A 12,781-nucleotide genomic window follows, 5' to 3' on the forward strand; every position below is an offset into this window, starting at 1 on the left:
TGGTGGGTCGAGGTGAGGTTTTTTTTTTTAAGTGCTATGGTGAATTACTGGGTTGTGAAATCGTCCCTACCCGAGTCAAACAGAAAGAAGCCAGTTATTCTAATGAACTTACACAGCCTCTTTAAGGTAAAATGGCCACTAGAATAGAAAAACCTTTCTTGAAAAGTACCGGTCAAGAAAACCAGGTCACCCGCGTGCTACACAGTACTTTGCTCCCTGCCTTGCCTTCGCGCCACGCGTTTCTCTGACCTCCCCGCTCACCTGAGGCCACAGCCCCGCTCACTCCCTTCCACCCCTCACTGAGCAGCAGCTGCTTCCTCTGACACTGGACCTTCCCAGTAAAACCAGACTCGAAAAATAAACCTACTCCTTGCAAAATGAAACATACACTCGGTCTCACGCCTTTAAAAAGAAAAACAGGTGACAGAAGTTCCAATGAAAAACCTACTTTAACCATATCATAGGAAATGACTACATCCTCAATTTAGAACCAAAAAAATCCATTCACGTTCCTGGTAATTTTTAGATTTTATTTCCAACCACTGTAGTAATAAATAGCAGTGGTAATTCTGCATGAAAAGTGGCAACCTTTTAAATAAACAAGGTCACAAATTAGTATTCCAATAGTATTTTGGCCTCTGAGGACTTTGATAGCAGAGGATTATTACAGTCAGTCCTATAACATTGCAGACTACGCTTCCTCCATACCTAGTCACAAATTCTCATCTTACCGCAATGATTCACCAGTATCGTTTCTACTCTTTATAAGCACTCTCCTTCCGGGATGCACCCGATGAGGGGAAAATTCCTCCACTCATGGGATTTTCTTTAGTATACAGAAATAGCAGTCACTTCAGCAGTAATGTACAATATCAAATTTGTAGTTGAAAAATAAAAGAATTATATCCTTTCTCTGGGAGTAAAAAGACACACACCACTACAAACATAAAACGAGTCAAACTTCTATTTTATTGACAGGAGTCCAAAATGAATACAAAAAATGCCTCCTTTGCATGTATATATTTTTACCTTAATAGGCTTTTGATAGAATCAGGTAGGTTAAAAGCTAAGGATGTGTTTCAGCTTTTATAGTGAACCTTTTAAAAAAGGTTTAATAACAAGTCACCAACATCAGAGAACATATGGTCCCACAATCATTTTTAGATCTATAGCTTTATATAACGAATTCCTGCACTGATCTGCTCAAATAGAGGCTTAAAAATGTTTTACACCATTAAAAGCCATTGTTATAATCTGTCCAATTAACTCTGGGAATTTAAAGAATATCCCAAAATGTAGCCCTCTATATTATGTGGAATGTGAGAGAATGCCAACTTACGACCATGATAGATAAAAATAAAAGGTTTAAAGCAGTAAATGGAGCTCTTATAAATAATCTTGTATCACTGTAAAATGTCAATAAATGAATGATAGAGCTTATCAAGATTAAAATGAGCAGATATTATTTAAAACAGACCTGTGATATTTATCATACTTCAATGGTTGCTAAAAGTAAAGCTGAACAAATAAGTTGCTCATTTATAGATCATTTTTCATTTACCTTTTCTTTTACTGGGACCATAAATTGATCAGATAATACATAGCCCACACTTCTAGACAGTTATACAAGGGTTTATTATCATTTGCAGATGAAATAAATGCGCCACTGATACTTGGAAGGCTTTAACAAGCCTTAAACGTTTTTCGGACTGTACCAAGGCACCAGCACTGCTTAAGTTATATTATGTACCCACTGCTAGGAAAGAACTAACACCTCCCTCCACATCAGTTCTGCACGGTTTCTGGTTTATTATACACTTCCAAAACAGCAAAGATTTGCAAGTATGTGCAAATATTATGGTCCATTTGCAGTCCTGCTTAGTCATCGTCCTCCTCTTCTTCTTCCTCTTCCTCAAAGCTATCTTCGAAGCCCTCGCTGTCCTCCTGGTCTTCATCCCCCTCTATCGCTGCATCCCACTGCGGGTGATTTTCTGGCATGGGCTTAGCCTCATGAACTTCCAACTATAAAGAAGAATTAAATGTAGATATCAGAAATTTGGGGATATATATTAGAAGAAGTACCTGATAAAGAAAAGGTTTTCTTTGACCAAAGCAATTATAAAGAAACAGATTTCATAGTTGTAACTTTAAATTTGAAACATTCATTTAGAATGAACATTCACCCCAGAAATAAGAAGGTAAATCTAGTAATACGTAAATATAGTTAAGTTTCTAACTAGTATTTTGATTTTATAGGACCTGTACTATTTATTCTATGCCATGAAAGATTAATAATTGTGATTCTTGAGCAAGAAAAATGTGATGTTTTAATAAGTCTTCTGATAAGGGAAGAAAACCTCAGCTGTGACTTTCTAAGAGGCATTTTGTGGCTTCCAGCCTTAGGAAGTAAAATTCTACAGCCAAGAGAGAGAAGTATGATGCCCTTGTGGAAAAAGAGGTTCGCCTTCACTGGCTCCCTTTGCTCTGGGACTCCAGTACACAGCAAAATAATACTGCAGCACAAGCCTCCTACGCCAACAGAATACCTTTTTATAAACACCTAAAGTGAAATTGTAAACACTAACAGAGTGTGGTTCAAATTATACTGACAAAAAGTATATACTCTAAAATGCTAAAGTTAAATAAATTAATAAACAGTAATTTTATACACTAACCATAAACTATCAGAAAAGGAAATGAAGAAAACAATTCCATTTCCAATTGTATCAGAAAAAAATATACCTAGGAATACATTTAAGCAAAGATGTAAAAGACCTGTACTAGGAAAATTATGAGATACCGAAAAAAGAAACTGAAGATACAAATAAGTGGAAGCATGTACTGTGCTCAAGGAAGGATAGGAAGACCTAACATTATTAAATGTCCCTACTACCCAAAGCAATCTACAGATTCAATGCAATTCCTATCAAGATACCAATGACGTATTTCACAGAACTAGTGAAATAGTCCAAAAATTTCTATGGAACCACAAAAGACCCCAAATAGTCACAGTAATCTTGAGAAAGAAGAACAAACTTGAAGAAATCATGCTACCTGATATCAAACTATATTACAATGCCACAGTAATCAAAACAGCATAGTATGGGCATAAAAACAGACACATAGATCAACTGATCAGAATAGGGAGCCCAGAAATAAACCCACGCCTTTATGGCTAATTAATATTCAACACAGGAGGTACGGACAGACAATGGAGTAGATCATTTATTCAATAAAGGGTGCTGGGAAAATTGAACAGATGGATGCAAAAAAAAATGAAACTAGACCACTGACTTACACCATCCACAAGAACAAACTCAAAATAGATTAAAGACTTAAATGTTAGCAGAAATCATAAAAATCCTAGAAGAAAATATAGGCAATAAAATCTCAAACATTTCTCGTAGCAATATTTTTTCTAATATATCTCCTCAGGCAAGGGAAACAAGAAAAGATAAACAAACAGGACTACATTAAATTAAAAGTTTTCACACAATAAAGGAAACCATCAACAAAATGAAAAGACAACCCACTGGATGGGAGAACATGTTCACCAATGATACCACTGATAAGGGGTTAATATTCAAAATTTATCTAAAAAGAAAAAAACTTTAAAAACCCAACACCAAAAAAACAAACAAGCCAGTTTAAATATGGGCAAAGGACCGGAACAGACACCTCTCCAAAGAAAACAAATGGCCAACAGATACGGCTAATCATCGGAGAAACGCAAATTAAAACCACAAGAATTATCACTTCAGAATCAACAAGTGTTGGTGAAATGTAGAGAAAAGGGAACCCTCAAGCACTGTTGATGGGAATGCAGACTGGTGCAGCCACTGTGAAAAGCAGTCTGGAGTTACCTCAAAAAATTAAAGAACAAAGAAGTGATTCCACTTCTGAGAATATATCTAAAGAAACTCGAAACACTAACTGGAAAGAATATATGCACTCCTATGTTCACTGCAGCATTACCTACAATTGCCAAGATTTGGAAGCAGCCCAAGTGCTCATCATTAGATGAGTGAGTAAAAAAGCTGTGGTACATTTACACAATGGAATACTACTTAGCTGTTAAAAAAAATGGAAATCTTACTCTTTTGCAACAGCATGGATGGACCTGGAAGGCATTATGCTAAGTATAATAAGCCAATCAGAGAAAGACAAGTACCATATGATTTCACTTACGTGCAATCTAATGAAAATAAACTAAAAAACAAAACAGAAGCAGATTCACAGATGGAGAACAGACTGACAGGTGACAACTGTCAAAGGGGAGGGAGCTTGTGGGCTGGGTGAAAAAGGTGAAGTGATTAAGCAAAAGGAAACAAAATAAAACCGCATAGACACAATCACCAGAGGGAAAGGAATGTAGGAGGAGGTGGGGGAGGGGGGCGGATAAACGGTGATGGAAGGAGACTTGACTTGGGGTGGTGAACACACAATACAATATACAGATGATGTACTGTAGAAGTGTACACCTGGAATCTGTACAATTTTATTAACCAATGTCACCCCAACAGATTCAATAAAAATAAAAAAAATAAAAGAGGGAAAACAGACCATTATTATAAATATGGCATTAGATTTACTGACACTAACACTCTTTGCCATGCATTCATTTAACTGAAGTGTTTATGGCACCTGCTGTGTGAGTCATCCTGGGCAGTGTGCTGAAGAGGGACAGGTCTCCAAGGGAAATGGCTTGATAAGCAGGCAGTGGGAGTGATGGAAGAGACCTTCGGGGGCCCTGTAAGTTACCAGAAGCCTGGCAGGCAGCCTAAAGTGAGAAGCGACCAAGGACCTCAGGCATTTTGGGAACAGGTGTCAATAAGGAAACTCCTAGTGAAAGGGTCATTTAAAGTGTAGCTTTTACTCTTCTGCTTATTCTAAACAATTGTCAGTTAGAAGTGCCTGCTATGAGCTTTTATTTTCCATGCTAATTGCTTTATATACTCCATTCTGACAATGGCGATCCTCTGCGCAGCACCAGGTGATGAATTCCCCACACTTTCATATTCTGGGAAATGGCTCAGTGTAAAGGATGACCTGCCCTCTCAAATGCCAAGGCAGGACCCGTCTTCCCCTTTCCTCCTGACCCGCAGAAAGCTTGAGGATGACACCTTTTTACTCAGACCCCTTTTGATAAAATGAAACTTCTTCCTATTACATACAATAACCTAAATAAAATCATCTCCTTAAAACAAGTAATGAACATTCCAATAGAATCTGTGGGAAAACACATGGCCCTTTGTAAAGACAACAGAACCCCTGAACAGTTACAGTACATTACAGCACATTAAAAGGTATTGCTTAAATAATTTATAGTCCAGGCTCTACATCATTATAGTAATTTATATTTAAGGTCCTAAATAGTTAATACTCCTTTAGCACAAAAACTTCAGTCTATTACTGAAACACTAGTCCTTCGAATACATCATATACAAACTTTTTCCCTCTATTACTCTACATTTTAAAACTAGAAATGCTTCCCTAATATATTAAGCACTTATCAAATAGACAACCATATTTAATGAACAGTCACTATTCTTACCTTTAAAGGTTTTATCTGATCCAAACCCATATAGGAGTCTGATCTCAAAAACACTGTATACTGATAATTTCCAGGCTTGCCTGGTGCAGGAAACTTCAGTTCTACCTAGAAGGTAAAAATCAGCACTTAAAATCTGTATCTTAAGTGGGAAAAACAGCTGATAAAATTCCTGCAACAGAGTATTTAATAACTAGGTGTTTACTTAGATGACACAAGACATCCTAACAAATGTTACAAATGTTCTAACAACAAACATATACATATGGCATTTATGTCAAATATTACACACACACACACACACACACACGCACAAAAAAAAAAACAATTAGGCAGAATTGAGAGGGTTAATTTTATCTTCACAATTTAAGAAGCATATTTATTTTTCTTTTTTTAATTTATTTATTTTTCAAGTACAGTTTTCTATTACTCCCATCCCATCCCACCCCCCATGCTCCCCCCTCCCTCCCATTTCCACCCTTCTTAGTTGTTGTCCATGTATCCTTTATATTTGTTCCTCTAAATTCCTCCCCTATTTCCCCTGAAATTCCCTCCTCTCTCCCCTCTGGTCACTGTCCCCCTGTTCTCTATTTCAGTGTCTTTGGTTATATTTTGCTTGCTTGTTTGTTTTGTTGTTAAAGGTGAGATCATATGGTATTTGTCCTTCAACACCTGGCTTATTTCACTCAGCATAATGCTTTCCAGTTCCATCCATGCTGTTGCAAAAGACAGGAGCTCCTTCTTTCTCACTGCTGCATAGAATTTCATTGTGTATATGTACCACAGTTTTTTAATCCATTCATTTACTGATGGGCACCTAGGTTGCTTCCAACTCTTGGCTATTGTAACATTGGGGTGCATATGTTAAGAAGCATATTTAAAGCAACAAAGTTCTATAGTGAGTATCACTGGGACAACTTGAAGAAATAAAGTTAGGGTATAAGAGTAAAATAATGAAATAGTGAAATTAATAAAATGTACTTTTCCAGAAAGGTAGTAATTCTTGCCACACTTCCCTATTTTTAAGATAAATGCTGTGAGATCATAGAAAATACGTATCTATCAGTCTCTGCTCCTGGTTCCTGGCACAGAGCTGCTCAAACACCTGTAAATTCCTAAGTGGGGCAGACCCGGCTTTTTGACCCAGGTTCTTAGATGTCTTGGAACTTCCTAGGTGATAGGAATGTTTTGTTCTAATGAGGTGACTCCTGGTGGGCTCCTGGATAAGAACCGGTCACTGGCAAGTCATGGTTAGAAAAGCTTGAAACTTTCAGTCCCACCCTCCATTCTCCAGGGAGGGGCTGGGAATCTAATTAATCACTAATCACACCTACATTAAAAGTCTTCACACAATAAAGAAAACCATCAACGAAATGAAAAGACAACCCACTGGATGGGAGAACATGTTCACCAATGATACCATACATGATGACACCTCGATAATAAGTTCCCAAAGCAAGGGGTTTGGGGGAACTTCCGGGTTGGTCAATAGAAGATAGCACTGGGAGAGTGGTAAGCTCAGAAAGAGCATGAAAGCTCTGTGCCCCTTCTGACATACCTTGCCCTATGGATGTTCATTTATATTCTTTTTTTAAAGATTTTATTTATTTATCTTTAGAGTGGAAGGGAAGGAGAGAAGGAGAGAAATATCAGTGTATGGCTGCCTCTCGTGAGCCCCCTGCTGGGAACTGGCCTGCAACCCAGGCATGTGCCCTGACTGGGAATCGATCGTGTGGTTCGCAGGCCTGCGCTCAGTCCACTGAGCTACACCAGCCAGGGCCATTTATATTCTTTATCATATTCTTTTATAATAAACTGGTTCATGTGTTTCCCTGAGTTCTGTGAGCCATTCTGGCAAATTACCGAATCCAAGGATGGTCATGGTTACCCTGATTTTAAATTATTTGGTCAGAAGTATAGGTGACAAGCTGGGACTTGCATTTGGCATCTGAAGTCAGGGAGTGGAGGACAGCAGCCTTGTGGGACTGAGCCCTTAGCCTGTGAGACCTGACACTATCCAGGCAGACAGTGTCAGCATTTAATTAATGCTGACTGTAGGACACCTAGCTGGTGTAACAGAGAATTGCTAGGTGTGGGGAGAAAACCCACACATCAATGTCATAAATGTCATGAGGCTGCAAGTAACGTGAGAGTAAAGGAAAAGCACAGAAGTTGTTTCACCTTTGCATATGCCCCATGCCTTAAAAGGTCAAGAAGGTATTTTATTTCCTATCAAATCATAAACTTAAAATACAGAATTATAAAGTCTTAGAAGTTTCAATTCTACTTGGACAAAGAAAGAATACATTTTTAAGATGGCATTTGCAATTTCTGATGACTTGTCTCCATCTCCAAATCCAGATTTTGTAGGCAAGATTATATGAGGTCTGTCCAGAAAGTACCCAGTCATACAGTATGAAAAAGACAGACATTTATTGAAGAAGATACAAGAAATACTGTACATAACACAATGACGCCTCAGTGCCCTTCCAAGTAGGCACCTTGGGATCTCAGAGTTCTCCCAGAGTCTCTCCCACCATTCAAAACACTCTTGCAAAATCCTTTGCTAGAACAGCCATCAGCTATCCCATTGTACTTTCCTGAATCTCATCAATTGTCTGAAATATCTTCCCTTTCAAAGGTGATTTTAGTTTTGGGAAAAGCTTTAAAAGTCACAGAGTACCAAATCTGGGCTGCAGGGGGGCTGAGTCACTTGGGTGACTTGATGTTTCACAAAAAAACTCAGCATAAGCATGAGCTGTGAATCATGAGCGGGTGTGTTGTTGTGATGAAGCTGCCAATCACCAGTAGCCCATAGCTGCAGCCATTTTCGTCATATTGCATCTCTCAACTGATAAAACACTGAAGTAGTATTCCTTATTAATTGTTTGACCTGGAGGGGCATACTTGTGATGGACAACACCTTTCCAAACAAAAAACACAGTTAACAAGATCTTGATCTTGCTGCAACTCTGCCATGCCTTCTTTGGGTTTGGAGAACTGGGTGACTTCCATTGGGACGACTAGGCCTTCGTTTCTGAATCCCAGGCACAGACTCACAATTCATCTCTGGCTATGACCTTCTTGAGGAAATCAGGTGTATTGGTAATGATTTGAATCAAGTCATTAGCAACTGCAGCACAATGTTCCTTCTGTTCTGGTAGCAGAAGCTACCAAGATCCTGTGTCAAAATCTCAGACACAGTAGATTTGGGAATCTCCAGATCAGCTTCTAGTTCTGCCAGTCACCAATTTTTGTTGATTGCAGCCCATACATGTTCAACATTCTCAGGTGCCCTGCTTGCTGCAGGTCTTCCAGAATGTGTATCACTTTCAACAGATTTTTGACCATCTTTGGAGCATTTGTGCCACACCTTTATTTGCGCTGCACTCATTGCATCATCCCTGAAAGCCTCTGAATCATCTGGATAGTTTCCACTTAACTATCCACTTAACTGGATAGAGGAATGTCCAAGCTTAATGCAAAATTTGATGCAGATTGTTCTACTTGCTCTTTTGAAAGTGATACACATTCTGGGAGACCTGCAGCAAGCAGGACACCTGAGAATGTTGAACATGTATGGGATGCAATCAACAAAAATTGGTGACTGGCAGAACTAGAAGCTGACCTGGAGATTCCAAAATCAGTTCATGGAAACACATGAACTAGAAGCTGATCTGGAGATTTCAAATCAGTTCATGGAAACACATGAACCAGTTTATTATAAAAGAATATGATAAAGAATATAAATGGCCCTGGCTGGTGTAGCTCAGTGGATTGAGCACAGGCCTGCGAACCACACAATCGCAGTTCGATTCCCAGTCAGGGCACATGCCTGGGTTGCGGGCCAGTTCCCAGCAGGGGACTCACGAGAGGCAACCATACACTGATATTTCTCTCCTCTCCTTCCCTTCCCTTCCCCTCTAAAGATAAATAAATAAAATCTTACAGAACTCAGGCCATACAGTACACTTGCTCACTCAACAACCTCTAGCACCCCCACTGACTAGTACAGTGAAGTTGTGACTGTTCATGCATGTGCATGTGCATTTTGGTCCACTCTCCTTGGCTGCCAAGTTACATCGATGTTGTGCAAAGTATTCTCACTATATTAACAATGGCTACACTTTTTTGGGGGACAGATCCTAGTATATTAAAGCATGCCCTTAAAACAAACTAGAAAAAAGAAATGAGAGAATCTTCTTTTTAAAATTAATCTCACCGTTTGGCCTTCCTAGCTATAACATAAAATCTAGAAATCAAAAAAGAAAAATTACTTAATTGCTATTTAAAAACTCCAAATAAATAAATGGATAAACAAATATTTATATTTTTGTTTGGTAAAAACAAGCTTAATACTAAAACAAACTTTGGAGCAATATTTGTAATACATATAAGAAAGGGCTGATTTCATAATATTAAAAAAATATTCCCAAAACCAAATCAAAGATCAATAACCCAACAAAAATGAGCAATGTTCACAAATAGATACAGAACGAAATACAATTCAAACACACTGAAATTCAATCTTCTGTTTCACTCTTAAAAGAAATATAAATTAAAACTACACTGATACAACTAACATAGTGAAAACTGATCCAGGCAAGAATCATCAATGTATGTTAAAGTGAGTGGGTAGGACTTGAAGAACAGTCTGTCTATTCACACAGTACCCAGGAATCGCCCCACAGATTAGAAAAAGAAAATAGTGTTACAAGAGAGAAAAACCTTAACTGAATGAATAACCATAATACCATTAATGTGGGGCAATCTAATATACTGTGCCCAGATGTGATGCACTTAGAATGTTACAGTACCTGGGTAGGATTTTTGCCAAAAATACTAAAGATAAATACAATCACAACCAATGAGAAAGATTCAAATTAAAGGATATTTAATTTGAATATCAAATTTGATTTGATATATAACTTACAAAATACCTTGCCCAGGCTCTTCAAAAATGTCAATGGCATGAAAATTTTTTTTAAAAAAAGGAAATGTTTTAAAGAAGAATGGTAACCAAATACAACATGTGATCCTTGACTGAATCCTGATTTCAAAACAAAACAAAAACTGTAACGGACTTTAGTGAAATATTTGAGAAAAATTTAATACAAATGCGTATTAGACCAATGATACCATATCAATGTTAAATTTCTTGAATATAATAATAATGTTATTCTGCTTATGTAGGAGAAGGCCCTTAATATTGGGAGATACACGTTCAAGTATTGAGGGATATAATGTCATAATGTCTGCAAGTACCTTAAGTGGGTCAGAGGGAGGAAACACACACACATGTGTATTTTCTTTGTGTATACACATACAGAGAAATACAAAACATACATGGGAAAATGTTAACAATCAGTCAATTTAGAGAAGGTAGATGTCTACGGAGTTCATGATACTGTGTTTATAGGTTTCGAAGTTTTCAAAATAAAAAAATCAGAGAAATAATAACACTGAGATGTCATTTTTTACCTTTCTAATTAGCAATGGAATTCAAAATGTCTGACATACTTGAGAAGCAATGGGTGCACTCAAACATTCATTCTCCCAATGGAGAAATAAGTATCTAGCAGTATCTATCCAAATTAAAAATGTACAGCCTGTGATTCATTAATTCTACCTCTATGAACTCATCCTACAGAAATGTTTGTACATGTACAAAATGACATATGAGGTTATTTACTGCAGCAAAAGACAAGAAACCAGTAAGTCCATTAAACAGCAGAGCGCTAAATAAAGAAAAATCCATACAGACAGAATACCAGGTAACTGTAAAATGAAATGAAGAAGCTTTTTCTGTATTAACATGGAACAAATTCCAAGTTATATTCCTAAGAGAAAAAGGTAAGGTGCATAACATGGTGTATGCTACATTTTTGTAAAACTGCGAAAAATACACACATATATTTGCTTATAATTTAGAATACACACATGAAGAATAAAGATTTGATTAAGTAATGGTTTCCACGAAGGGAAATGGATGAGTGAGAAACAGAGATGCAAGATGTTTCAATATGTACACTTCTGTATATCTTCTGATATACTAACTAGGTAGGTAAATGTATTATCTATTAAAAAATAGGTAAAATTTACATTCTAAAAAATTGCCTTAAGAAATATCCTTAAGTTGGCTCTACCTCCAAGTGTCAAATAATCAAACTACTTCATTCATTTATATAAGTTACAAGGGGGGGAACTTTCTGGATTAAGTCCTGGTTGGTATGGCTCACTCCCAGTAAAAGCACATGCCTGGGTTGAGGGCTGGGTCCTCAGGGGGGCTTGTGAGAGGCAGCCCACAATGTTTCTCTCACACATCAATGTTTCTCTCCCTTTCTTTCTTCCTTCCTTCCTCTCTCTCTAAAAATAAATAAAAAGTCTTTAATAGAAAAAAAAATCAGTATCATAAAACTACCTCAAAATTCAAAAACCTTGCTCTTGCAAGCAACTTATCCAAGTAGACAGTAAACAGAACCTTTTCCTAGAAAAGTAACCTAAAAAACCAAGAAGAAAAACAAAAAAACAGAAAAGAGTTCTTAAGGGGTACAAGATATTCATCACAATGCTACAGTAGTGGTATCATTAACAGTGGACAATGCCACATAATAAAAAAATTCCATATTTAAATACTTAATCACCCATTCTTACATTTGTTTTTAAGAAGAAAGGTATGTATCTTACTTAGCACTAATCCAATGAGAATAAGAATAAAAGTCATACTTCTTTGTAGAATATAATTAAATTCTAGGAAGAAGAAAAGGCATACATTCTTAGATACTAACAATGAACACTCCCCAAAATAAACTGTGGACAAGTTTTTAAAAGACTGATCAAGTTGCCTAGCAATTTAAAGTTTATAAATTTGAAATGAGTTTCCCCCAGAGACATCAGAGAACAAAATGTCTTAAAATGAAATACGCCAAGTGTGATGAACTGTTTTCGAAAAAACAGTTTGTGAAGTGACAAGATGATGAGGTGCTACAGGTGGGCACAGACTGAAGCACTGTTACTGGACAATTACCTCCTCTGTGTCCTTCAGTGTACACACATGGTACGGCATCGATATTAAGGTCTGCTCCTTTCTATCTGCGATGTACAGCCACCACCATTCTTGTTTTTCCTGCACAAGAAAAAAGCAGAATATAAATAGTCAGAAAGAACTAGAGAGACAGTATTACTTTGTTTAATTTAAGAGGTATTGTCCTTGTTTTATTCACTGCTATA

At 37.2% G+C, this 12,781-nt stretch overlaps 1 protein-coding gene across 1 annotated transcript in view; it reads right to left on the reverse strand.

Moving 5' to 3' along the window:
- Nucleotides 1-946: 946 nt before the first annotated feature.
- SEC63 (SEC63 protein translocation regulator) overlaps nucleotides 947-12,781 on the reverse strand; it is a 77,353-nt gene continuing 65,518 nt past the window's right edge. Inside the window, exons 19-21 of the mRNA XM_037064989.1 lie at nucleotides 12,579-12,677; nucleotides 5,555-5,659; nucleotides 947-2,022 (exon numbers count right to left, since the gene is read on the reverse strand). Coding sequence (XP_036920884.1) covers nucleotides 1,879-2,022; nucleotides 5,555-5,659; nucleotides 12,579-12,677 — 348 coding nt within the window. The 3' untranslated portion in view covers nucleotides 947-1,878. The remainder of the gene's footprint in view (nucleotides 2,023-5,554; nucleotides 5,660-12,578; nucleotides 12,678-12,781) is intronic.

This window comes from Sturnira hondurensis, unplaced genomic scaffold (assembly GCF_014824575.4).
Source record: "Sturnira hondurensis isolate 20B ecotype Veracruz unplaced genomic scaffold, ASM1482457v3 Scaffold0015596, whole genome shotgun sequence".
NCBI lineage: Eukaryota > Metazoa > Chordata > Mammalia > Chiroptera > Phyllostomidae > Sturnira > Sturnira hondurensis.